Here is a 26,888-nt window from a genome sequence, read left to right on the forward strand (position 1 = left end):
AGGTGCTAAGTGTCTCATAAAGGGTGAGATAAAACTCCTTAAATCAAAACTGCTTCCATACTGTTTTAACAATGTCTTTATCATTTGCCAAGAAATGTGCCCAATTCTAACTGGTCACTAGACCCACTTAAATTTCACTGAATTTTAGCACCAAATCATCACCAGACTAGTTACTACTGTGGCTTTCTGTAACGTTATACTCTTCAGAGTTCCCTCTCTGCAGGCTCATCAAGAGGTTGGTGAGTAAAAAGGCAAAGTTTGTTATTTGCGCACGTAATGACTATGGTAAACTGCATTCCCAGAATGGTCCACACACTGACGAAACAACTGAGGAAAGCTATTCACCTCCCATTGTTGTTTGCACTACTGGATACTGTGCTTGTGGTACAGTATAATGTGATTAGAGAGCTCAATAGTGGTCCAATTTCAAGATTTATTAGAGGCACTTCATTTGTTACTTCAGGCTTTTTACTCACTGACTGAAGTTTACAGCAATATATATATAAATATATATATATATATATTATCACATGATTGCTCCAAGAAACCCGTCACAATGATGTGCTTTCATCTGAACACCTGTCACCTATCTTTAGACCTTTATGATGTCTGTCTTAACATCCTGCTGTGTTGCTGGAATCCAAAGCCATCTGGCTCGGTTCTCAGAGGAACCATCATCTTTGATGTATGGAGATGGCTGGGGCCTATACACAGCCATAAGAAAACTCAAAATGAACGTCGGATAAATTCAGTTTAGAGGTCAAACAAAGCTCAAACTCTAAACTGAGTTGGTCAAACATAGTTATTTATGGCCATATGGTAACATCAGACAGTGGTGCATTGCCTGCCATGTTAGCAAGAGAAAAACTGATTTTTTTAGGAATATTCAAAGCAGGTATAGAAGCAAAATGCAATGTCCATGCGTTTTTCTTTTGGGGCATGTGCAGGAATAATACGTAGCTATCGCAGAATAAAGGAAGGGCCATTTGATTTCACTGCTTTAAACTGTAACACAATTCATGTGGTGGTAATATTTTTGAAAGCAATCCTTCATGTCACGCATGGTTCATTGTCTAAAAATATTTTTTTATAAATCTGCTCTACATGTGGAAAAACCCAGGGGGCCACAAAGTGACCATGTTACACCTTGATTCAAATCAAATCCAAATAAAACAGAGTGGTGGTTTTTAGACTACCGGGGCAGGTTGCTGTTTTATGGCAGATGCTGAATCATTGCATTAGTCTGGCAGGTGGGAGGTAAAAAGCAAGGGGGAAGAAGAAGTGCAGATTGGGGGAGCTGGAGGGAAAATTTGCAAGCAAAGAGAGAAAGAGAGAGATATTCTGGAAAGCCCCCATGATATAAATTGTACAGATTGTCAAAATCCCTCACACACAGGCAAACAAACACAAGTTGTATCGGTGTGCAGACACCCACACACACTAACTGCTCTTGCTTGCACACGCAGAAGCTTACACAAACACACATTTTATTTATTTACATTTATAAAACCTCAGAATGTTCAACAAAAGCTATGCAAGAATGAAATAAAAAACAACAGCAACAAACTTTTCATCATGCAATATCCAAACACACAAAGTAAACAAATGAAACTAACTTCCCACCAGCCTCATATTACACGCTATAGATTTGAACATGCCACCGACATTTACATCAAAGACCCTTTTTGTGGTTTCCAGGTCAAAGAGTGAGTTGGGCTTTCTGCTCTTCTTTGTCTCATCCACATTTATCACAGAAGTGTACAGAACCAGAAAATAGATATATATGCATTTTATATGTACTGTATATCCCAGCAACCTGGCAGCCCAACTAGCAAGCCCTGAGCCACCAGCAGGGTCTTTAGTGGTCTGCAAATTGTTTATGGTGTTACGGCAGGAAGAGGTAGCATAGCAACACTGTTTAAAAACAGTAAGAAAAAGGAGAAGAAGAAAAATAAACTGCATTTCATGTGGTTTGCTTGAGAATGTTGTATTTTTGTGTTAATCTGCCCGTAAGACTTACTTGTATGTCAGCCATTTAAATGTGTCAAGCCTCCTTTCTTGCCCTGTGCCTGTTGTTGCTCAATGGGGAAACTAAACGCCCTAAATACATTTAACAAAATACTTGAGTTGGAATTAAGTATATCTCCCTTTAAAACATTGTAAATCGACATTTGAAGCTTGAGATGCCTGTTAAAGATTGGTTTGGAAAACTTCTAGACAACTTAGAGACATTTTACTAGCATCATAGTGTCGTTTTCCTTGCTGCCTTGCAATATAAAACAAAGTTGTTACAGCTTTGGGCAGTTCTGAATGCTACATGGATGAAAGTCAGTGTTGGTCCTGGCTTGCGCCAAACCCAAAAGCTGTAACAACAAGAACAAGCACTAACTCACATCTACAGGGTTTATTTGGTTTGAGTTCCACACTGTCAGATACTGGCGAGGACGTTTTTGGCCACACAGCACAGCAGAGAGTAAGATGCAGTTAGAAAAGCACTTTCCTATGCACCAGTTTATAGATCAGAAAAGCTGAAATGTTAAAAATATTATTAAGTTGTATAAATACTGAAGACAAGTTTAAGGTAGTGGTTATTGGGTTATACTTCCCCCCCGTTTCATGTTTCATTTTTTTGTGCAGGCATTCCCTGATGTACCTCCTTTCTGCTGCATTCAGAACATTTTGTGAAATTGACTTTCTTTCAAAATACGTTTTTTTTACCCAACCAGAAGCTCTAAAGTATTCAAGAACTGAAGTCTAAAAAAAAGTCTTATCGTAACTTTGATGTTGCCAGGCAGCCAGCAGAGACTTGTCACTCAATGAACACGGAACTGTCGGCACATGTAGCGCCACAAATTTACCTTTTTACATTTCGTTTTTTGCACCAATTCAACACACAAAATATAACATGTTGATTAGAGAGCTTTATAGATGCTATATATTTATAAGCTAACCATATCCTGCCCATCGCTTCATTTAACGGACGGACAGTTTCTTTAATATCAAGTTCGATGACAGAACTTTTATTGAAAGATTTCTAATATCACTTGATGTCACTGCTGGACAGTTTAATGTAAATAAGGCTCAAGACAAAAGCAAAACGTCAAAGTGAGAGAGAAAGCGTGGTTTCGACAAAAATAAACAAAATCAACACAGTATAGATGGACATACGCCGACAGAGAAGCACAGCCAGGCATGCAGGTGAGCTGGGCTCCTCCTCACCTCAGAAGGGAGAGGTGTGAGTGTGATGGTAGCCAGGAGGCCCCTCACAATTTCACCCGGCAGTGATAGGGGTGCGATAGTCTCCGCGGGTCCCAGAGCATCATGCGTGTATCCTGGCCCTGACTAACAAACACCCCCATGGACCACACATTCCACTCAGCTACACAGCCGTGAGAGTGGTCGGTGTGATCGGCACAAGTTCATATCTACACACAACCGCCTGTAGTATACACACACTGTACCCCTACACCTCAATCAGACCCTCTCAAGAGGCACTGAGGTGCATCGCTGAAATTCAAACCCAGCGCAGACCAGCACTCTCCGCTGTTGAGAGGCTGAGCAGCTCATCTCGAAAGATGTACTTTCTCATGGAGAGGAAAGATGCGGGGGATGCAGGGAGCGTGCAACATGGGCTGAAGGTGGAAGAGATAAAGAAGGGACTTCAGGAATAAAAAGAAATGGAGTAATACTACTGGTACTTTTGCATAATGGAGTATAAAAGAAACTATGGGCATATAATGCAGAGGGGAGGTTCTATATACGGCTGCAAACTAGATATATCATGTTAAGCTCAGAGGATGTTAATATTTCCTTTTTGTGGTGTTCTTCCTGTGTTCAGAAATTTCCTTTGGCAGCTAAAGTTTCCTCCCGCTTTGCAAAAACATGAAAGTCTGGTGGGACTGGAGCCTCAAATTTGCTCATTAGTGTGAATGTCAGCGTGAGGGTGTGTGTCTGTATTTGCTCTAGGACAGACTAGTAACCTGTCCAGGTTGTTTCCATGCCTTCAGCTCAATGCATCCTGGGTTAGGCTCCCAGTGTCCCTTAACAGGAAGTTACGGAAAAAGTATGAATTGATGAAAAATGCTCTCATAATGGCTATGGTACATCCCCACCGGTGTCTTATATTAGGTCCAGTTAGACATAAGCGCTTTATGAGTCAAAGAGGAAATGTGTCACTACAACCATGTTTGCCATGTTGTTTGTGTGTGTGTGTGTTTGTGTGTGTGCGTGTTTGTACCCACTTGGCAGTTAAGAGTCATTAAAAAAGGGCGTAAGTGAGCCATCCAGTGATTTATTTTCATTAATGACGAACAGCACTGACAACCGCAAGAACCCACAATAAACTAAACAGAAAATAAGGCACAAATACACACTTCCAAATACACTCATTGACTGTTTGTCTTTGGCTTTTGCTACTCGCTGCTCTCTGCCAACACTTTTTTTCCCTCTTCTTTCCGGTCATACTAAGTGTGACGACCCCATAAATACACATAATCACATGCACACAGTGAAAATCAACAATGCATGTGTGAGGAGCTCTGGAGGACTTATGCTAGAAAAATGACAGAAAAACAAAATGCACAAACCACAAAATGGGATGTCTGGGGATTTATTGAAAGTAAAGCATGCATGCCTGTAGCTTAGTTTCCTCAAGCTTAACTCTATGCTATAACCTCGCATGATGACAAAACAGTTAAATAAGGTCACTGTGAATGGGCCGTGGATAGGTGAAAGAAGGATGAGGAAGTTGTGTGACAAGCCGTTCAGTCACCCCCTTTACTTCCTGGGCCAACAACCCTCACCACTTCCAGGCGAGTATCTATAAAGAGGATGTTGTGCGTTCGGAGGCTGCTCTGCACTTTCTCAACCACAGCTCTATCACTTCAAAAGCTTAGCCCCTGAACTGTTTGTTTACAAACTGAACAGCATTGATTATATGGCAAACAGTCTGTAGGCTGTAGTACAGTGTACACACAGCTCACACAGGAACTCCAGGGGAATCACTTTGGGGGGGGCTGGGGGAATACTTTGACTGCATCCTCTGCTCAAGGCTGTCATCTAGTGGCACTGAATTTAATGATGCTTGAAAAAGATGCAACAAAGTTGTATCCTTGATTGTAAAATAGTACGGAAATCCTATAATCTCAAGATGTACTACCCTCCTCTCTCCTCTTCCTCGTCCTCTTTACTCTGAGCATGGTTTGAGTTTCACACAGCTGTGTGAGGTGGGACTCCTGTGGTGATTTGTTGCACTATAATAGCTCTCGCTCCGCTGTGCTTCTCCTCCCAGACATTGAGATAACAGCTCTCACCTTACCTCGATCAACAACTGAGGGGCTGCGTAAGGCTTCCCGGGGTGGATGAGGGCAGGACCCCCGGGGGGTGACCTGAGGGCAGGGGCGGCAAGGCGAGAAGGGGTGGAGGACTTGCAGGTGTCTAAACTCCCCAGGCTACGGACAGGTGCACTGCACCTGTGCCACATATGGTCAGTCACGCACATGTACATGTGTGTGTGTGAGAAACTTGGACACTCCTGAATACCAGCTGTGCACTATGAAGTCTCTCTCTCTCGCACTCACACACTAGGGCTGGGTATCATTTAAAGAAATGATGATACCAGTACCAATACCAGTGCCCATACCCATTTCCCAAAATGTTGCTCGGTGTAATAACATAACGGGGGAAAACATTGAATTTCACATTAAGTCTGACATCTTGTGCAGCTAGTGCAGACATTTTGACTGGTCCTCTTCTTCAATGGGTTGTTTTTAAGGCTAGTAGTTGATGTTTGTTGTTTTTTTATAGTTATATATTGGTTGTGTGTGTGTGTGTGTGTGTGCATCTTACGGCACTCATATTATACCAGCTGATTCAGCAGTCTGAAGACTCCCCTCTGTCACTTTGAGACAGAGGGGAGTTTAATCAGAAGCCATTGTTCCAAAACAGCGGCCCTCTCCTCCTACAGGGAGTTCCCCTTTGAGAAAAAGAGAGGCCTGTAGATGACAGAGGAGAGAGGAGGAGAGGGCAGAGGTGAGGCAGGTGAGGAGGGGAAGAGGAGGCTGGGTGAACTGGTGGAGGTGAGGCAGAGAGTGATTAAGTATTTGGGAGAAAAAGAAAAGTGGAGTAGGAATAGAGCCTCTGCTAGTATAAATATAACTTAATAAATGTGAAAAAAAAATCTCAATTTTTTCACACAGTATTAAATAAATAGAGATGATGGTAAAAAGGCAATTAAGGAATGAAGAATTATGACGAAAAGACAGACGAAACCAATAGTCTACTGTATTTTACAGGTTAGGTCTCAAATCATTTTAGTGCCACTGAATTACACCAGGAAACTGCTTTGCTGCAGTTAGCTTCCAACATAAAACAAAACCAGATCTTACAAGTACACACATGTATACACACACACAAACAGAATTTCCACAAGGTCTGGACAGCATTACGCGCTGTAGAGAGGAAGCCCCCCCCCAACCCCCTCCCTAATTATAGCCTGCATCATTGGAGACCAAGGGCTCTTGAGAACACGGTTTATCACTGTATTGTGGCAGAGCAAACACACACACGCAGCACTCATCAAACACAGTAATACAGTGACTGCGTTTAAACTACCATCTTCGACACAGAGGGGTCTTCTGTTGTGGCAAACACGGTACTCATTTACATGTGACATGCAAAGAAATGCCCGGGCAGAGAGGGCAGAAGTGGCTAGTAAAGAAAGGTCGAAGTCTCTAACTGTCTTGTGGAATCATTTGATTTTGCTTGATGATGATATACAACAAAAGGGCACTGTGGGAACTGTAAACACCAAGTACCGCAAACGATGGTGAGCCGGGTATCATGTGATGGTGCCTGGAACTCTCTCCCTGTGAAGCAGGGCGAACGGGGAAGTGTGGTGGAAAGGCAGAGGCCCAACTGATAAACAGAGCCAAGGGGTAATGTACTGTACATAAAGGCCTGCTGCATCGCTCTCAGGAGATGAATAATGAGCCGGGCTGCATGTCAACTGTGGTTGGAAAACAACAAAAGCTGCTGACTAACCGTAGTGGTGTGTGGCGTGGGGACGAACTGTCATTTGGGCTCTCGCCTGCACCGGGAGGCCTCTCTCACCTAAACATGCCGCCTTTGTCTGAATAAAGCAGGGTCGTGGCTCTAGATGCAGTTATACATTCTGTTTCTATACGGGCTCTGCTACCGAGCAGGCGGCAACCTCGGGTTCTGAAAAGTGTAGACGATGCGGAAGTGCCTTAAACTTGCATTCTGTCTAATAGCCAACAGGGAGCGACTCCTCTGGTTGAAAAATGAAGTCTGATTGTATAGAAGTCTATGAGAAAATGAAAAGTTTTGTTTCAAGTCTTTGTTTTAAGTCTTCTTCAATACAGAATGATGTCCATCTAGCAAATGATGGTCTCATTTAGAGTAAAATAGACAATAAAGCAGTGTATGCTTTAGGGTGTGGCTACCTTGTGAGTGACTGGTCACTCCAGTTTGGGTGGAGTCCGTCTTTTAGTCCAAGAACTTTAACCTACAGTGTGTTTTCAGTTTATGAGAGTCAATCGCAATATTTTTGTCGCCTAAAAATGTCTTATTCCGTCTTTTGTTGTACTTAGCTGCACCCTCTCGTGTAAAACATGGTTGTAGTCTCTGTGACGTCACCCATAGGGTTCTAAGATGCCGTTGTGAAGCTTAAAGTGAGTGGCACCAGCCGTCTCCATCTTGGCAGTGGAACCCCCCCCCCCCCCCCCCCATTCAGGCAGTCAACTGTCTGTGTAGTAACTGTAGTTTAAATAGTCAGCACTCAGTAAAGGACCCTTGTTTTATCAATTTATTTGCAAAGCAATAAGTACAGGCATATAAAGAATCATAATTAAAATAATGTGAAAAGTTTAGAAAAATTAAAACTGTAACAAATAAGTGATCAGTTCGTTCCCCTCTTTCAGGGCGCCACGTTCTGAATCTTGTGTGCACTTGCTTTTTCTATTCTATAAAGACACACGCTTCCCCCTCGAGGCAGGCCATTCGGTCACTCTCCATTGACAACAGATTTGTTGTCCTCCTTGGCACACCTCTTGTTTAGTCCACTGAAATACTTTTCTCTGAAGGCGTTGTGTCCCTGGTAAGGACTGAAATGTGTGTCTGCAAGTTGAGCCAGGCTGTCAAATTCCTGTAAGGAGACAAATGTAGAGGTTATCGTAGTGAACTGACGAAAAGTGCTGCCGGTTTTCCCCCCCAATTAAAAAAAAAACAGAGAGAACTCCTTAGAGCATTTAGCAACATTATAGGTAGTGGAATACAAACTGGAATATATTTATTTATTTAACTTCTGCCATTCAAACACACAGCTTGTTAAAGAATGTGACGAATAAATAAACAAGTCTGGAGCTACCTGTTCATGCTTTGTCCTGCTCAAATGCAGTGTGTGCTGAGACTAAACATTTGATGACACCATATTAATACAAAGGTAATTTGGATGCAAAAGTTGAAGCAGCTCTTCCATATTTCCAGTCAATGAAACAACTCCCCACTACATGTCGGTATAATATTAGCATCACAAGGTTTGCATACTTTTTCCATGATTGCATTAAGGATCAGGACTGAGACTGTATATATTAACAATGTATATGAACTGAATCTCTTCAGTTAAACAGTTTGTCTTGGCTGTAAGGTAGCTGCTGGTCAACGGAGGGATGAAGGGAGGAAGAGAGATGCTGGGTAGAGGAATAATGAGGTGAGTCGAGTTGGAAGTGATGACTCCGATGCTGGCCTGTAATTTGTCAGCAACACCTCTCTTTTGCTATCCTATGCTGCCAAGTAACCTGAAAACAGTTTCCATGACTACTCTGAAGGAAAACTCTTGGTAACAAGACTGACAACGTAGTCGTGACCCCCAAATGAACAAGGGCAGAGGGAATTAACTACAAACAACTGAAAACAGTAGAAATAAAGTCAGGCAAACTAATTTGGATAAGAAGTAATTTATGGCCAGCAAACACATGTTGTCACACCCAAAAAATAAGAACAAATTAGGCTCCAGAGATGTTTTTCTGCACTAGTTTAACAGGAAGCGTTTTACAGCAATTAGGCTGGCCCCATTATTGTCAAAACACAGAAACAGTGTGGACATGTGTGCATGTATCAAAGGCTTACAAACACATTTAGGTGTTCTCACACACACACACACCAGGCTGTGAACCCTGATGAACGAGTGCCAATAGGTGCAGATTGAGGCCTATTTGGAAAGGAGAAAACTCTGCGACCTGAGACAGATAGCAGTCAGATAAGATCAAACAGCTGTGTGTGCGTGTCATACGGGGCCCTTTATGGAGCAATTTGTTGTTTTTTTGAAGTGGAATGGATTTCAGATCCAAAGATGGATTATTTCCCATAACATGTGTGATTAAGCCATTTAGAGTTCCAGTATAAAAGAAATGAGCCAATCACAGCCAGATGTTGAGGATTTAACACAGACAGACAGAGAGACACCATCACTTCCATTGGGATGACATGTAAAAAACATACACATATGCATATACTATGTACACTTGCTGTGTCATGCAAATGTACATAGTATTATGTGCTTACATTAAGAACTACAGATAAAAAAAAAAAAATTAAAGGACAGTCACACACGTGGTCTCATTTAAAACAGTAAACTAATTCTGCAGCATATACAGGTTGGTACGGTGAAGATGTGTTATTGAAAAAAAATGCAAATTCAACACATAACTTAAAACAATATATTGAGGAAGTTGTGCGTCTAATTAAATATAATCCATACAATTAGATGGTATGGTCAACTTTACAGCCACATCAGAGGAATCAGAAGAAAAATGCACATTTAAATCCTTTAAAATAACACACCAAACGATGCAAGAAAATATTACATTTATGGTTTTTTTTTAAATAAGCCTGCATCTCCGGATGTCCTCAAACCTTACAAGCTCAAACACAGGCCTTCATGAAAACTAGGATGGCAACTAAAGACTTATTCTGCCAATTTCTTCTCAATCATTTTGTCTATAATAGGGAGGAAAACAGTAGGTATTAAATCCCCCAAAGCCCAAGGTGACTTACTGAAATTGCTTGTTTAATCCAACCAACAGACTGTTCTAAGGTATTCAGTTGACTAAAATATTTAATATAAAATAAATTCTTATATAGGAGAAACCCACCTCAGGCTTCTTGATCTTCACCATGGTGATCAGGCGTCGTGAGGTGTGGCTGGAGAGTGTCTGCTCACAGTTACTGATGAGACGGAGACATGGGTGAAGCGGCACCATCTCCTCACGGTACCTGAAAAGAGGACACATTCACACTCGTAGTTACACGTCGGGAACGGAAAGACAGAAAGACGGAGGTAGAGAAACTCCATTTAAACCTAAAGAGCTGAATGAGAGGAATGTTTAAGGCCCTGGTGAAACCAATGCGCTTTCTATTATCTTTACTAATATCTGGAGGCCATAAAACAGCCTGCTGGGATACAGACAGAGGCTAATCCTGTCAAAATGATACCCGTTCCAGTGTCTTTCCTTTCTCCCTTCATACCCTTTTCTGTTTCTTTCTCACCTATCAAATCACTAAATATTCTACCAGCGCAGTGTAACCACGGCTGGTAAAACTGCCGTAGCTCATTCTGTGCAAAGATGAAGGTGGAAAAAGTGACTCTGACCTGACAGGTCGACTGCTGGCTCTGTCATCACTAGCCAGGCCAGGTTAGGGCCTATTAACAGTGGATGATGTATGTGTTTGCATATTTGTGTCAGTAGCACTTTCTCCTAACCGCCGTCAAAGTAGCAACAGTCCGACTCAAAGACAGATTTACGCGTCACTGTTTGTCTGCCCCGTTGTCATGACCACATGTGGACCTCTGCGGCGACGGGATGTTTGGTCGTCAGGGTGACTAACGGTGATGTAGTAAGGTGATCATTCTCTGCTGCCAATCAGGGGTCCCTAGTGGAGAGCCCGAGCTAGTTTTAATGTCCAAGTGAAGGTAGGGGTCGTCTTTGAGTCGATGGGCAGCGAGTCTTTTTGCAACTTGTGGGTAACCATCGAGACACGACCACACTAGCTGAAACAATTTTTTAGTTTTTGCCATGATGATGCATTTTGATTGGCTAAAAAGTTAAACGTACGATTGTACAACGAGTTTGATTTGTCGGTTTGCAAACTTCAAGCCTTCAAAGTTGGCCCCTCCTCTTAAGTGCGTGCTTACAATCTGGCACCTGGTTGCTACGTTTTTGTAGATCACAAACATCACAAACACAGAACAATAAAAAGAGAGGAAATGCAAGAAGAGGACAGGGTCTCTGTAAACACCGCCACACCCTACAAATGGGTCATAAGTGAGGATTGAGAGGTATTATTTAGGAGTCTATACATTTAAGGAAACCAGTACTCATTCTGCCTTTTAAAATGGATCAAATACATTTCCAAATTATTATTATTTCTCACTCAATATTTTAAATTCCAGCAAATGTATGACACCAATTTCACAGTATGCTAAATCTGATGCTGAAGCAGAAGCAGTGGACAGTTGTCTCTAGTAGAAGATCTGGCATCATTAAATGAGAGAAAATGTCAAGAAATTTACACTGGAGTAAAAAATGATGACCTGCAAATGAAAACATGTCTCATGCCTACTCATTTCTACGTATCCCCTTACTTCTGACAATACAGCCACTTTGTTTCTTCTCCTCACTTATGTTTATGTTGTAATTAGGACACTTAATGGCTGTGATGACTGATATTCCACCATCTGTCTTGGTACGTTTTCCTCCTCCATTTATTTTTTAAGGGGAGATACTTAAGGGGTCAAACGTGGTCTAGACGCCGTCTTTTGCTGAGGACTGTGTGTCACCTGTCATCATCACACACACACACACACACACACACACACACACACACACACAGTCTCCCTATTCTCATGGAGCAGGCAGACACACACAATCCCAACTGTTTCTATCAAAGCCATGGACGCAGATGCACACAATACTGTATGTGGGGGTGACAGAAACACGATATCGCCCCTGTAGAGCCCCAGATTAGGCCCAAGAGACAGGCTACGTCTGGGATAACACACACAGACTTACGTGTGATTGTACACAGAAACACACGCACACACAGGTCAAACAGCCTACAGAGACAGATAGTTCAAATATCTGACTTGCCCGACCTCAGGCGTTTATTTTGGCACGGCGCTCTGGCAGGCACAGAGTCAAGCGCCGGTAGATGAGTAGCAAAGACAAATGTGTGAACATGATGACACACATGTATGCATGGGCTCATACACAAGACCACACACATTCATGCATATGTACGGATGCATGTACACACACACACACACACACACAGGGGGACCTGAGCAAAGGTTTGCTTTTGTGTTTGTTCTTTCACTCACACACATTCACAGACAGACATATAAAAACCAGAGGATGCGTGATCATCTCATCTCTTCGCCGGTCGTATAATCAGTGACCAGAAGGAGTTGCAGGCCTGCAGGGTTTTTCTTTCCCAAACTACCGTTGCTGCCGCTGTCTGTTGTGGTGCATACCTTTACAGTTAAACACCTGCACTTCGACTCAGCACTTCACTTTCTGCTAGTGCACAAAACATTAGACAATGCACAACTGTTTCAGAAGAGCCGTCTTGTATAGTATAAGCCCTTTGTGGTTTACTGTGGCCCAGCTGTTTGAGTGGGAAAACCTCAACACACCTGTATACTATTCTGTATAAACACTGTCATTCATACAGGTGGTTACACCCGCAGGATGACGTTTTATAGGAGCGGGAATGGAATAGTGCTACGGGGAAATTCTACACAACCCGAGGTTTTAAAAGCATTTAGCAGCTCATAAACTAATTTGTTAATATTCAACTGATTAACAAAACAGACATTTCCGACTGTTTGTGCTACAGTTACACTTCTTCACAACTTATCTACTAATTTAATTGCCATAATTACATTTTATAAAAGGTTTACATTATAGTGTTAACATTATAAAGTATGCTTTGCTTCAAGTTGTTTGGGAACTAGGCAATTAATTAGGCCAACAAAAGATTTAAATGTAGGTTTATTTATTGGGTGGGACAAGCCTACATTGTGCAGTTCTGGTTTATGGTTTGAGCCTGCCCCCTATTGATACAAATTATTAATTGAAGAAGCACCAGTAAAAGGGGTTCCTAATATAAGCCAATGAGGACAACGTTCACTTCAAATCTAGTGTTGAAATATAAATCTTCATGCACGAAGCCTGTTCTTAAACAACAACAACAACAATGAAAGTCACAGACCCAGTTTGACTGCTCAAATAACAGAAATCAGTACTCTTTAAAGAACTGGATGTTACTGTGAGAGGCTGAAGTTTCTTGAAATAGTATCTGTAGCAGCAGACTCAGCATATTAAAAGACCTTTATATTATCAGCTAATGACACAGTACAATACATATGTATACTCACTCTGGTCTGTAGACAGGCAGCCAATAGACAAGCCTCCCACCCAAGACCAGGTGGTGGGCAGAGAAGTTTAACAGATCTGTGAAGATGTCACTCAGGTGGTACGCCTGTGAGACAGGGACGTGAGACTCTGTATAGCTGGAATAATCAAATCAACACAAACAGGTTTAGACCAGAGCAACAGACACAATATTTAACATAACAAACAAAACATTTCAAAGGATTTTCACCTAATCGGGCTATGTTACTGAGAACATATAATGATACCTGCAGAGGGTAGAATAAAATATGACCCTACTGCACAAATGACATTTTGTCATGAAGTCATAGAGTGTCGTACTTACATGCCGTCAGGGGGTTTCGTAACATCTTTGTGGGAGCCCGTTCTCCTCGTGGACTCTCTGATACCGTACGGAGCTGATGTCAGAAGCACCACAACAAGAACCACGAACAAGAAAGACAAAGGACAAAGATGATCCTATTATGAGATTAATGCAATAGACTGCACAGATGTAGCTGGTGCACACATTTGCTGCTTCAGTGAAATTTGTTTTAAAAGGGACCTGCAAGAATCACAAAAGCTATAGACACATGTATGACAAGTGCTAACAGCCTGTTAAGAATGAACTTAGGACTTACGATCAGTAATGATGGCATCAAACAGAGCTGCCTCCCTCCACACAGGTTTGGAAGCATCAGACACCATTACATCTAAATACATCTCCTCTGTTCCATACTGCCGCAGGTTGGCTCTGATGTTCTCATCAGGTCCGCGCCACATCTGGTTTGTACGGCTTGAACGACCTGACAGACAACAGCACTTTCAGGACATTTGGATAGTGTCTGAAATTCAAAGCAGGCTCCTGCCGCTGTTGGTTCTGAACACAGACATGACTAGAAGCAATATTCGTAAACTCGGATTAAAACAGAACTTAAGTATAAACTAAAGCCACAATCCTAACTTAAGTAGACTAAATTTACCTCTGCCATGAATAGTGTTGTAATCGATATCCGTTCCGCAAACGTAGGCTCTAAAGTGAGAACATGCTACCAGCAGGCTCCCTAAAACAGATCAAGAGACAAAGACCCATTTAAGTGTGTGACCGTCTATGCTATATTCTATGTATGTGAGTGAGTGAGAGTCAGCGACAGGATTTTCTCACCTGTGCCAACAAACGGGTCAAAGACGAGGTCATTCTCATTGACCTTAGCGTGGTTGGCCATAATGAATGAGAGCCCAGCATCCATACTGGTGTTCCCTATGAAGTGTCTGTTCTTCACACTGTGAGAGCGGATCAGTTCACGTTGTCCATCCGCTATCTGGTGCAGGAGTGTGTAAAGATGAAAAGTTGCAGATCACCTCTTTATTTTTCAAATGTAAACAAACAGTCAAATGTATCTCACCCATCGGCCGAAATAGATGTAGTTTGGGTGCTCAGGGATGTCGTTGGGGTCGGTGCCGTAGTCTTCCAACAAACAGAAGATGTGCTGTGGGCTCTTCAGGCTCACCGCTCCTTCAAACGGAAGATACTCCATAGCCTGGTGGGAGGATACGGATCGTTCAAAGAGGGCATACGCACACATTTCGATGTTTTCACATCAGCTCATTCATTCGTTGATCTGCATTCTGCTCACATCAATCCTTTTGATTCTGTCTGCAAACTCCAGAGTCTTGTTGAAAGTGTAGACATTGATTCTGTAAGTTGAGTCTTTGTGCATGAATGGTGACTGTAGGGGAATGAGGAGGAAGAGCACAAACAGAAATTTGACAGACAAGCTTAGACTCTGTATGTTTCATATGAAAATACTTTCCAGAATTGCAGTGATTGGTCTGTCCCAACGCAATATGACTATAAACAGTAGCATCACAAACCATGTTCTCTGATGGGTAGTTCAAGAGGGATGTTCTGAGTTCACTGTGTGTTTGTCCATGGCCCCAAAGTTCAAAAGCAGACCTGCAAGGGTAATGCAACATGAACCTACAGCATTATTTCAGCCACTGTAGTAGAGAAATACTACCAAAGCAAGGAGGCACAGATTTAAATGGACGGGAATATATGCAGCATGTTAAGGCCATCGCCTACCTTCCCCCCAAAGCTAAAACACTTACTTTGCACAAACAGATCTGGCCATGACGCCGCAGATATCCCCCTCGGACAAACCATCCAGACACCAGAAAGGAGTCTACAGACAAGAGGCAAGAATATTAGTTACTTTGTGGAACAGAAACCTTCTGATGAGGTCGCTATCAAATCAGCAATAATTAGAGCCAAACATTTTATTATACAGCAGTTGGGTAAATAGGACAAGTTTTGAAAGGAGTGCATTTGACTTGGAAACCTTTTCTTGGAAGTTTCCACTCGGTTGGAATGGTTTTCCTCTGAGAGCGAGCAAGGCCTTAATCTCCTGCGTGAATGAGCACATAAATCACAAAAAACCCATCATATGCATGATTATAGTCTTGTTTTCACAGACTGAGCAGTACTTCACATGAAAAATAAATTCATCTTCATGTGTCAAATCAGTGCGGATCCTTGTAAGATGATTAAGATGCGACAGGATCACATTTAAAAACAAGTGAACATGATTCAGCTTATTAACAAGTGTGCGATTACTGCAGTTTAAACCTAAAAATAGGCCATTTCATAGTAAATGTAAATATAAACATGCCATGTGTCCCAGTTTATTTCCTGTTGCAGTGTAGGTGAATGCCATCAGCTGACAGGAAGTATATATGGACCCAAGCTGTTGCCTAGCAATGCAATTCCGTTGAAACAGTCTATAATGTATTTATAATGCATGTCCACAGGTCCATGTGTGCTAACAAGCATGGGTCCTATTCACGTGGTTATATGTATGATAAAAAAGAAGCTAGAGATCAGACAAGTGTTAACTACCAGTTTATCACCAGGTCGATGGAGGTACAGGTGGATAAATTAAGTGGTATTGTGTTGTTATTATCATGTGATAAAACATCGGTAAATTGTCACGTGAAACCAAAGCCTGAATGTATCCACTCCGTTTTGACAGTTTGAATTAGCACGTAGCTAACGCAGCGGGAGGAGGGAGTCTTATCTGCCAAATTTCACGAATTAAATTTAAACATTCACAACAAGAGCCAGACAGAAACTGATAGTAGTTCATGAAGGTTACCGGCAATCTGAAATCCAGATTATCTTGGGCAAGATGCAAGAGGTACTGGAGGCATGATCGACTGGTGGAGGTCGCCATATTTGTTGCGGATTCAAAATACGTCCGGCTTGAAACCGGGCTGTGAAGTAGTTCCGCTTGGGGAGCAAATTACCATAAATGGAGAAGAATGATATTATCTTTCATTTTTGTACAGCTAATTATTGTTCGTTTGTATTCACTAAAAGAATAACATGTCATTAATAAGCAACTTTATCTCTGCTTTTACGTGCTCTTACGTGCAAGGATAAACTCCTCTCACCTCTCAAGGCTGTAATCTGCTTTGCTTCACCGGCACCTTGTCAGAGCCTCCCTCTCTGATCAGTGATTGGCTGCCCAGATCTCTTCTAACAGGCCATTGGCCGAGACAGATGTCCATCACAGCAGTTTTGTCTTTGGACGGAAAAGCATCCGCACTCTTGCTGCTGTCAGCAGTGCTGCAGGACTGTATTGTGAAGTAGTTCTGCATAGTAACAGTGTAATCAAATGATTTTTTTTTCTCCACTTTGGCAACAATGAAACATTAATGCAGATGAAGTGAGGATCGAATCCGTGTGCAGCGTGTAAGTTCGATCATGTTTAATAATTGTTTACTAGAAATGTCTGTAGGGTTGTGTAATTACTTTCCAAAGCAGTGTGTTCACTTCTTCTAGTTTTGATTTACCGATATTGATTTTGTTAAACTATATTTTCGCTTTTCATTATTTTTTATGAATTGTCAACTTAATTAGTTATTCAGATTGTGGCCTCAGTCATCAGTTACCATATACAGATCTCTACAGCTAAATCAGAAAAACAGTCCACATGCAGGACAGGACAACTATGATTAGATGAAATATAACGTTTAGCTCAATACCCAGAGATCATTTTCGGTAGTTATTATTTAAATAATAAAGCAATAAAAACGGTAAAGGGATATTATTCAAGGAGAACAACATTGCATTCCTGCATGTAGAAATTACCAATTAAAGCTATGTGATCTCCTCAACATAGAGTGATGGGGACGAACAGCCAGAGCAGCATCATGGAAACTGAGGATGACATCCCTGATCCTGCTCAGTTTAGCGATGACACTGCTGCGTGCATTGTTTCTGTGAAAGGCTTAAAGGAAAACTGGCAGAAGTGGTCCGATGAGCACCGGGAGTACCAGAAGCACAACCCCTTCAGTCAGGACACCAGACCCAGTGTGGTGGTCCCTCAGAGGGGGCAGGATGATTACGGGAGACCCCTGCAGGGGTCCGTGACGGAGCAGCGAGGGAAGGATGCTCACACACACGTCAGCAGAGAGGTTGAGGAGCTGTGTGAGGTGATAAGAAACATCGGACAACCTGGAGACAAAGATGGGGATGGAAGAAGTAGCGATGGGAGAGTCATCACTGTGGAATTCGGGAAACTGTTTGAGCATTATGTGACGATCTCTAATAAACTAGTGGGGATTCTTCTACGAGCGAGGAAGCAGGGGCTGGTTGACTTTGAGGGAGAAATGCTGTGGCAGGGGAAGGACGACCATGCAGTTATCACTCTGTTGCAGTGATCACAAACTTGGATTAGTGTTTATGCCTTGATTCATGTTACATGCAGTACATGCAGTGGCAATATAGAGCTCCTTCATGGCAGCACTCACTGTGGTATTCAGATAGCAGGGGGATAGCACTCATTGTACTTTAGTCACATATAGTCACATAATAGTTTTTCTTCCTTACAAAAGTAAAAACTTACGTAGCTGATAATTCACATCACCTCCCTGAGGAGTGTACATTAGCCATACTAATGTATTTTCTCCTTGTGATAAAAAACACATAATCAATTGAATCACTAATCACAAAGAGTTAAAAACTAAAACTGTCCAAAGTGCAAATAGAAAAACCTGAAGAAATGGCATGAAATACTTAGGTCACAATTACAAACACTTTTACAAGTTTGGGTCTTACCAGGGGAAATGACAAGTGGCAGCATTTGTCAGCAACAAAAAGAGGACATCTGCATGTGGATTCATGAGTTTTAAAAGCTATTAATAGCACTCAAAAAAGGCCAAACTGTTTGTACCTAAAATGCAGATGCATCAGACAAATAATAATAAAGTAACATGTCGAAGGAAATTAAATCAGGATATGCAAAGCTAAATCTTAAGCACAAATAAAGAGAAACATTGATCTGAGGTTGAAACTCAACAATAGAGATACGACAGAAATACTATTCGTTGGGGGAGTTAAACCTTGTGTTTCTCAGGGTGACTAGGTTGTTTACATTATTTTATTATCTCGCTAAATCAGATCTTAGCCGAACGAATCCCTTTCCCTATATTTCCTTCGCTCGCTTTGTAATGTGGGAGAAGTGGCGGAGTGAGCAGCTGAAATGAAGTCAGAGTGGTTAATGAGTCTGAACCAAAGCCAAAGAGAACACGAGGCTGCCTGTGACAGACAATATGGGGCTATAGGATGAACTTGATCCGAGTTGGCTTGGCTGCGTCACAGCATTACAAATGTGCTTTGTAGTTTAGGTCACCTTGTTACAGTTTGAAACTATGTTTACCTGCACCACACTAAGTCACATCTACAATAAACACAAAATGCTGCTTTAATGAAATGAGAACTACACAGTAAACTGTGTGCTGACTAATATATGCCATAACATCTGCTGCCCTTAAAAGTAATGGCCATGCAAACTAATGAACGTTTTTTAGCTTTAAAAAGTTGATTATTCAATTAGCAAGTACTGCTTGTGGTATTAAAATAAAGAAAGAAAGTAACATCTTGTCTGTTATTGTGTTGCTGCGGGTGCTTTGTGAACTGTAAGCACTGACTGGAGTAGTTAAACTAATGACTGGGAAAGAGTGTAAACTGATATCTAGGACTCACTACATTAGGCACACACGGAGAAGCAGCAATGTATTATTTATTCTAAGTTAAATTAATTCTTAAAGTACATACACTTTCATACAGTACAGTTCTTTCTTTTCATTCCTTAGTGTACAGTTGTATCGTATAGCATAAATATTCACTTCATGCACCATACCGTTCATGTCATACATTGCAAATACCCCACTATATTTCTGTGCCTATTGAGCTGATAAAGCATACTTCACTTAATGCACATGTCAGAGGATCACTTAGCCGCTTCTACTGTGAAGGAGCTTTGTAAATCCTTCATGAAAGTGTTACTCTGAGCTTTGACCCACTTCAGCTAGGCCACAAAATGCCCATCAGGAAAGAGACAACTCAACATAGACTCAGCTAGTTAACATATGTCATTATATCAATTACACAAATTCGTTTTTCTTCCAGAGTTTTTAAAATAATGTCAGTTACACATGCATAAATCAGATTGGCAAAACTCTAAGGCAGCACTCCATTCAGGGAATACGACAGCTTGTGCATTATATGGGCTATCTATTGTTGGACTCACCTTTCCATTCAGTAAAAAGGTGATCAACAGATGAAAACAGGTGAATCACACCATATGCTATTGGTCCATAAAGTAAATGCATTTTTTTATATGGTGGATTAATGGAAAAATTATTTTCTTCTATAAAAACAAACATTGGTGGGACATGTCTCAAGTAGCAAAAAAAAAAAGATTTAGCTTTATTCAAGTCTGAAAAGTAGTGTCTTGTTGCAAATATATCACCAGTTTAGAATGTTGGGTCATTAGCTCAGACCGCATCTTAATTGGAGAGTGTGGAAGGTGGATGTTTCAGTCACATCAAAGTCATGTACTGAGAGAACTGGATCCAAACAAGTGATCAGGTGGTCTCTCCTTTAGAGTTAAGAAGCTCAATCAGCTGGTCCGCCTGCAAAAAAGAAAAAAGTCAACCTATTTTGCTTAGATGTGGCCTGATGATGCACAAATCAGGGATTGAGAAGGGATTATTTTCCTTTTACTAATCCTCAAATTATATACAATAGAATGCTTTGTTCTGGAGCACAGAACGTATAATAAAGAGGGGGTTTACCGCGATAAACCAATAGGAGTTGAGTCTGTAGAAGACGCGAGACATGAGGCTCATTTGACTGGCAGGTGCCAGGACATGAAGGTGTAGGTGTGTGACAGAAGAGAATGGGGGCCAGTGGAAACCGAACCTGCAGACAAGGGAAAGGGCTTCAGTGCACACAGGTTCACTGCTTGAAATATATGGAAAGTTTTAAAAGCTAACTCAGTTTAAGTGCCACTTACATCAAGAAAGCAACAGATGTGTTATCAAATCAGTCATTAACAATTACACAGCAGTTTAGAAGATTATCAATTTCCATTGGACTAAGTAAGACCTACTGTTCTCCAGGTAAATACAGTTCATAGTGTAGTTTACACTGGTACTGTGATGTGTACTGATAACAAGTATACTACCAATAAGTACCTGGCATAACTGAAGATTGTTTCCTTGCTCGTCTGTCTAGACAGGCATAGTGTTGATTCATTTTAAAAGGGACCTCGAAATAATGCTTCACTATTTGCTGACAGAAAAACTGACCTGGGCCTTGACCTCAGCTGACAAAAGCTGCTTTGCTGAAAATGTTTGAAGTCATTCCCTTTGTAGTATTCACATTGTAGCACTTACATTCCTGAGCCACTAATTTCTAGCGTGATGAGCTGTGAACTACAAAATGCACCACTGGATGTAGCTCACCTGACATCACTGAGGTCCGTTACGTTGTTTTTCTGGAGGATCTCCTTCCCCAACTCGACCATCCGCTTCACTGGGTATGACAACAAAAACAAGTTGCTTTTTTATAATACAATTGGCACCAGGCAACACAAAATACACGTTTTAGTCCACAGGATTACTTAGCAATGAATTGTCAGTGACATTGAAGTTGGCAATTTGTCAAAATGCAATCATTTCCACAAGCATCAGTCATGCGGCATGTAGTTTAAACATTACCCAAAGGCACATGCTCCTTGCTGAGTGATTTACAGTTCCCTATATGTTTGGTTGGAACGACAAGGTAATGATGGGGAGCTCCAGGTTTGATGTCTCTGAAACATGAGATGTCCTCATCCTGCAGCGGAGACAAATGAACAAGTCAGCAAATGCAAATAAATGCATCACTTTCGGGACTGGAAGGGTAGAAGAGTACCGATAACACGGTTTACTTAAGTGCAACACTTTTTTAAATACCACATGTTAGTTACCCTTTTGTTATATGTTAATTCAATCACCAGGATCCCTGAATTAAGGTCCTCATAGTATAAACAGTTTGGCAAATATGAGCTACATAACACAGGACCAAGCTAGCATATGGACACAATACAGGCCTACAATTATCAGAGGTGAAATGTGAGGCACACCCTGCAATACAACACAATAAACCATAATAAAACTACCAACTATAGTACCAAATAAAACAAAAAGTTATTTAAATTACTGTACAGTTAACTTGCATAACGTTAGTCTCAACGAAAATCAAACATTAAATCTAGCTACTTCTTCACAACGTCACTTGTTACAGAGCCAATTGAACTTGCTTCTGAACATAGCTGTTTACAAAGGCTACAGCTAGCTAGCCTTGCACTCAATATTATTTAATCATTGCAATATTCTCACACAGTGGAGAAGATCCGTGCCCATTTCGTTGTTTACAATCTTGCAGAAAATACATTTCTTCTCATATCCTTCGCTGCTGGTTTTGGAAACATCAGCCAGAGCAGGTTGTGTAGCCTCGACTGCTGCCATTGTTGAGTAGGTTTTACAATCTAGACCTGCACAGTCGATCCTAGAGACCATCGAGCGCACAAGGGGAAACCAACAGATTGTCGATCTATATTGTAAGAAGGGATCAAATCTTCTTATATAGTCTATGGATAAAACTGCCACCAGGGAGCGATGTGGTTCAACATATATTTGATTACTCATTTTACTTGATTTTAGAAGTTTTTCATTCCCCTTTTCCGGCATGCTTCATGAAAACATCAGCTGCCCTTCATATTTTGTACATTAAGTGCATAGTATTTGTCTTCTCCATAACTTGAATCTTTTTTTTGGTCACGTTGTAATGAGAGCTGATGACTCTGTAAAAGCCAACACAGTCGTTCCTGTGACTTTCTGGTTCAGTACATAGGTCCAGTTAAAGGCAGAGTAGGTCTACCTTAAAAATGACTGATACTGATTTCTGAAGCCAATGAAATAGAAATAGCCTAAACACTTTTCATAAATATTTTTTTGATAATGTATATACATTATCATGTATTATGCCGATTTTTCTTAATTTGCTTGTGTCTATTTGCTTTTTGTTTTTTTAATTTGCAGTGTGTTGAGCTCAGGGTAAGGGTGCCCGTTGACTCATTTAGTAACCCATTCATGCCTGTATCTAGACTGGCAGCCTGTCCAGAGTATACTCTGCCTCTAACTCAGTGCATGATGTTACGGGTGCACCACCTACTCTTTTTTTTCTGATTTTCTTTGTCTCGATATCTTTATTGAGGTGGTTTGGTTCTAATGTCTGTGTGCAAGTCATTAAACAGGTAGTCACTGATGTATGGGGAAGCATTTTTCAGCTGCCTGAAGTTCCTAAAGGTACAGCGGCCTATTGTCTGGGAGTCTGCAAGTTTACTTTATTGTAATTTTTCTGTTCTACTCTATTGTTTCCTCTTTTTGAGTGAATATTCAATGGGCGAATGTATTTTGCGTTTTGTTCCATTTATTCTATCATATGCCTGTTTGTGTAGCTATATGCAATATTATAGAAAAAATACAGTAGCATCAGCTAGTGTACAAGGTCACACAAATATCATATTCGAACATGAGTCTACTTCTATTTTGTTATTTGTAGCATGAAAAAAACAGCTTACTCAGTGGAAAAGGGGATGTTGTTTTAATGGTTTATTTATAATAAAATATGATTGCTCTGAAAATATTGTCTGTCACCAGGAAAGACAACGTTCTAATGTGGTTCCACAAAACAGCATTGGCAGTGCCAGCACCGCCTGGCAGACACTGATATACACACAAACAAACAAAAAGTGAAACAAACAACAATAACATTGGCTTTGCTTTCCTGTTAAGATTTTCTTAAACATACATTTAGATGTATATAGATGGTAAAAGTAATTTCCTTAATATTTCCTATTTGTGCAAATACGCAGGCAGGTGTCTCGATCACTTTCCAAAAATAGAAGTGACAGTTAACAGTTGAGGTCTCTTCTTCCACAAACCACACACATAAAATATCATACATTGTTTACAGTGCAGCTCTACACTTCTGTTTTTCAACCTGAGTGGAAAGGTCTTCATGTGCTGCAGTAGTTTTCAAATGGAGAAAATTAAAACCAGACCTCATGTTAGAAAAAAACAAGCACAATTAGAATCCAGATAGGTCATTGTGGGTCCGATAATGTTACAGTGGTTTTACCATAAATGCCCTTTATGTGCCAAGTATGTTTCATCCCTATCATGCACACTTACACACAGAGATACATACTGTAAAAAAACATTTTCTTAAATATACATGGCTGTTAGACAGAAATTGGAAAATATTTTCCTTAAATCCTGAATGTGCTTACAATAGTTACAATCTTTTTAGTCAACAGTGTTACTGTGAACTTTGCATTATAATGCTCTCCACAACAGAGTTGGTATGGAGTGCTTAAAGCATCAGAGTCCAGTTATTAACTGGTCTTAGCATAGTGCTACTGATGGATAGCCAGTAGTTTAATGCAGCAGGACCCTGACGCTTTCATTTGATCAGTTGTCTTTTATAGGCACAGATCAAACCAGCATAAACGGAAAGTCCAACCCAAGAACTGCTAGAGCAGGATTCTGCTACTGGATGTGGGTTTATCTGGATCAGGTGCATAGACGATAGCAGCTACTCTATCAGACTTTGTAGTGGCTAAAACCACACATACCCCTTGAAGTCTTGATGTTTTGTAACTCCAGACAGGATAGTAGGTTCTACTTTAGCTCGTCTGTTCAGATGTTCTGCCCTCAGTTCTGCACAGTCCAGACTTCGAGGTCTAGTACACTGAAGTCCTCTTGTGTGGAGAGAGACTTGTTTTGGAATGTGGGACAGGAGAAGCTTGAGCCACGGTACAGATCAGCATCCAGCCACAGGCCAAATCCGCCCCTACAGACAAAGAAAAAGAAAAAAAAGTACTTAAATATCAAATCTTTTGAAAGTTGTAAATGTGTTATGCTCTCAGATACCAGATAAAGTAATTACATTATGGTCTTGCTTTTTATTTCTTCATGACAATGTCAGACTTAATTGCTGTCTTTTCCTTGGGTGAGCATGTCTATATTTTAGGGGAAATAAATAACCACATAACTTACCCTCCTCCACCAATCTGCAGAGATTCCAGGTTTCCACTCACAAAGTAGGAGTTCTCACCGCTCCACCTATATGCCTGGGAAAATGCCAAATGAAAGACATGAGACACTTGCACTCAAACTATGCCGATATACCGGTATTGACGATAACATACAATTGAAATATTGATATCTTGTTAATAATACGCATATAATGATATTGTGTTAATAACCCATGTCCTCAAAATTTTATTCGAACACAAAAATGTTTTTTTTTAATCCTCTTTCCTGAGATTGTGTTTAGTTCCTCAGAAAAAAATCGCTCTCAGATGATTGCAAACTTGACTTGTAATATATATACATCAGTTCTCAGACTTGCTGGTAGATACTATTTTTGCATCAATAAGAAACCCCCCCTCCGTACCTGGAAGTCAGGGTTGAAGGTGAACAGGAAGGTTTCTCCTGTGCCGTAGCAGTATTTACTGACTTTGAATGGATCAGAAGAAAAAGCCCCAAACACCTGATGAAAGACCAAGACATTGGGTTATTTAAAGAGTACCCACAGATATACTATTAATCACTGTCAATCAGTTTGACTACATTTGTTTACAGAAACGCCTTGGAGAGTTCAGATAAAGATGCAAACCTTTTTGTGCATGTCTTTGATGACCAGCAGCACAGGGCTGTCTAGGCCAGCCATATTCCTGTACAGAGTCTTCAGGCTGCTCCCGTGAACAGCTGTGCTGTAGACTAGTTGCCATGGATAGCCCTGGGTCTTTGCTGGCATGTGGGCAGCAATCTGATGGGAAAAGGAGATGTTAATCAAAAGATGTGTGACTGAAAGGTATACATTTTTATATTATTATTATTATATTAGTGTTGTCACATACCGGAATTTCAAAACTCGATACAATAATAAACTCGAAGAATTTACAAAACACAGAAGTCATACAATTTAAGACTTCTATCAAAAGATAAAAAGCAATGTGTGTGTGTGTGTGAGTGTGTGTACGTGCACACTTACTCGCTCCAGGTGTCGGTTATCCAGCAGCTGGCTGTGGTTGTTCAAGACAGGGAGAACATCTTCGACCTCCTCCTGGTACTCAGTCTCTTTTGTTTCATAATCCCTCGAGCTACACAGACTCCGACGCCACTTGAAGTCCTTTACTGTGATAATCTGGTGGAAGACAAGAGATGTTCCAAAATGAAAATTTCCTCTACATTAGGTACAGCAACTTGTGGTTGAATAACTCATTTAGACAGGGCACACATGAAATTTGAATTTCACTAGTAGATACTGGTTATCACAGCTTCATCACAGGTGAATTCATTACTGGATTGCTGGATGACAAGCTGGCTAGGAGGGATGGATGATGACTAACATTTCTTACCCCCAAAGTAAAGTATATTTTACCCCATAAATGCACAACACCTCCTAAAAAGATAACAGCAGGCCTACCTCAACATACGGCTCCACGCAGTCACTGGCAAAATAAAGCACCTTGACATTTTCTGGCAGTAGCTTCATAGTTTCTGATTTCTGTGTCAAGCTCTGCGCTCTGCAGTACCACATGTCTGTTACTCGAAACTGGCAGCATGTAAGTTTTATGCTCCTCTGGGTTAGTTTCACTTTTGTCTCTGAATGCTATTGGTTTGAAACCTAAGTGGAGGGGCTTCTCATTGGTTAGCTCTGATATTGAACAGTTCCTTTTCTCTGTAACAGGAAAGTGAAGGCTGCTTTGGGATAATGGAAGGGAGCTACAGATAGGATGTCCATATATGGAGACTGTGGGATTTCCCACAATCTCTTGGAGAACTGCCAAGCACTCTGGTGCCTCAGTTACTGTAAGTCGGGGTTGATGATTTTTGTAAACTAATGCTTGACAAATGTTAAGTTAATGTTTACACTATGTTTATTGTCTTTCCCAGATATTATGCTGCTGTTGAAGACCCACAGTGGGCTTTTCTTTTCATCCTTGATCGTGCATGTGTGTGTGTGTGTCT

At 41.0% G+C, this 26,888-nt stretch overlaps 4 protein-coding genes across 5 annotated transcripts; 1 reads left to right on the forward strand and 3 right to left on the reverse strand.

Moving 5' to 3' along the window:
- Positions 1-7,817: 7,817 nt before the first annotated feature.
- On the reverse strand, positions 7,818-16,686 carry trmt11 (tRNA methyltransferase 11). The gene is made up of 13 exons (XM_031873693.1): positions 16,607-16,686; positions 15,794-15,859; positions 15,564-15,637; positions 15,327-15,408; positions 15,089-15,181; positions 14,858-14,992; positions 14,617-14,773; positions 14,435-14,515; positions 14,093-14,257; positions 13,798-13,870; positions 13,457-13,591; positions 10,173-10,293; positions 7,818-8,164 (listed from the first exon to the last, which is right to left on the reverse strand). Exons 1-13 carry the CDS (start codon positions 16,682-16,684, stop codon positions 8,024-8,026), a joined length of 1,401 nt encoding a protein of 466 aa, XP_031729553.1. The 5' UTR covers positions 16,685-16,686; the 3' UTR covers positions 7,818-8,023.
- Positions 16,687-17,061: 375 nt separating this feature from the next.
- Positions 17,062-19,468, forward strand: LOC116397847 (actin-binding Rho-activating protein). Its single transcript, XM_031873697.1, has 2 exons — positions 17,062-17,205; positions 17,636-19,468. Exon 2 carries the CDS (start codon positions 17,640-17,642, stop codon positions 18,174-18,176), a length of 537 nt encoding a protein of 178 aa, XP_031729557.1. The 5' UTR covers positions 17,062-17,205; positions 17,636-17,639; the 3' UTR covers positions 18,177-19,468.
- A 51-nt stretch (positions 19,469-19,519) lies between these two features.
- Positions 19,520-22,351, reverse strand: hint3 (histidine triad nucleotide binding protein 3). 2 transcript variants are annotated; one of them, XM_031873699.1, is made up of 5 exons: positions 22,185-22,351; positions 21,522-21,639; positions 21,267-21,336; positions 20,595-20,721; positions 19,520-20,432 (listed from the first exon to the last, which is right to left on the reverse strand). In XM_031873699.1, the coding sequence occupies exons 1-5, from the start codon at positions 22,311-22,313 to the stop codon at positions 20,385-20,387; spliced, it is 492 nt and encodes a 163-aa protein (XP_031729559.1). In that variant the 5' UTR covers positions 22,314-22,351; the 3' UTR covers positions 19,520-20,384. The 2 variants fall into 2 exon arrangements, with proteins under 2 accessions (XP_031729559.1, XP_031729558.1); XM_031873698.1 differs by lacking the exon at positions 19,520-20,432 and having other exon boundaries at positions 20,450-20,721.
- A 1,077-nt stretch (positions 22,352-23,428) lies between these two features.
- Positions 23,429-26,443, reverse strand: ncoa7a (nuclear receptor coactivator 7a). Its single transcript, XM_031873791.1, has 6 exons — positions 26,344-26,443; positions 25,909-26,061; positions 25,531-25,683; positions 25,309-25,404; positions 24,909-24,982; positions 23,429-24,702 (listed from the first exon to the last, which is right to left on the reverse strand). Exons 1-6 carry the CDS (start codon positions 26,410-26,412, stop codon positions 24,564-24,566), a joined length of 684 nt encoding a protein of 227 aa, XP_031729651.1. The 5' UTR covers positions 26,413-26,443; the 3' UTR covers positions 23,429-24,563.
- Positions 26,444-26,888: the final 445 nt, after the last annotated feature.

This window comes from Anarrhichthys ocellatus, unplaced genomic scaffold, assembly GCF_004355925.1.
Source record: "Anarrhichthys ocellatus isolate YVR2014 unplaced genomic scaffold, GSC_Weel_1.0 scaffold74, whole genome shotgun sequence".
In the NCBI taxonomy this organism is placed as follows: domain Eukaryota; kingdom Metazoa; phylum Chordata; class Actinopteri; order Perciformes; family Anarhichadidae; genus Anarrhichthys; species Anarrhichthys ocellatus.

Coding starts and splice junctions, on each gene's coding strand:
- ncoa7a (XM_031873791.1), bottom strand. CDS start 26,412: ATGAAGCTACTGCCAGAAAATGTCAAGGTGCTTTATTTTGCCAGTGAC. Junction 26,062..26,343: donor GCGTGGAGCCGTATGTTGAG/GTAGGCCTGCTG, acceptor GTCTTCCACCAG/ATTATCACAGTAAAGGACTT. Junction 25,405..25,530: donor TCAAAGACATGCACAAAAAG/GTTTGCATCTTT, acceptor GTCTTTCATCAG/GTGTTTGGGGCTTTTTCTTC.
- hint3 (XM_031873698.1), bottom strand. CDS start 22,313: ATGGCAGCAGTCGAGGCTACACAACCTGCTCTGGCTGATGTTTCCAAA. Junction 21,337..21,521: donor CAAGGAGCATGTGCCTTTGG/GTAATGTTTAAA, acceptor TGTCATACCCAG/TGAAGCGGATGGTCGAGTTG. Junction 20,722..21,266: donor ACGGACCTCAGTGATGTCAG/GTGAGCTACATC, acceptor CCTTGTCTGCAG/GTTCGGTTTCCACTGGCCCC.
- LOC116397847 (XM_031873697.1), top strand. CDS start 17,640: ATGGGGACGAACAGCCAGAGCAGCATCATGGAAACTGAGGATGACATC.
- trmt11 (XM_031873693.1), bottom strand. CDS start 16,684: ATGGCGACCTCCACCAGTCGATCATGCCTCCAGTACCTCTTGCATCTT. Junction 14,993..15,088: donor ACAGAATCAAAAGGATTGAT/GTGAGCAGAATG, acceptor TCCTCCCACCAG/GCTATGGAGTATCTTCCGTT. Junction 14,774..14,857: donor ACATCTATTTCGGCCGATGG/GTGAGATACATT, acceptor CTCCTGCACCAG/ATAGCGGATGGACAACGTGA.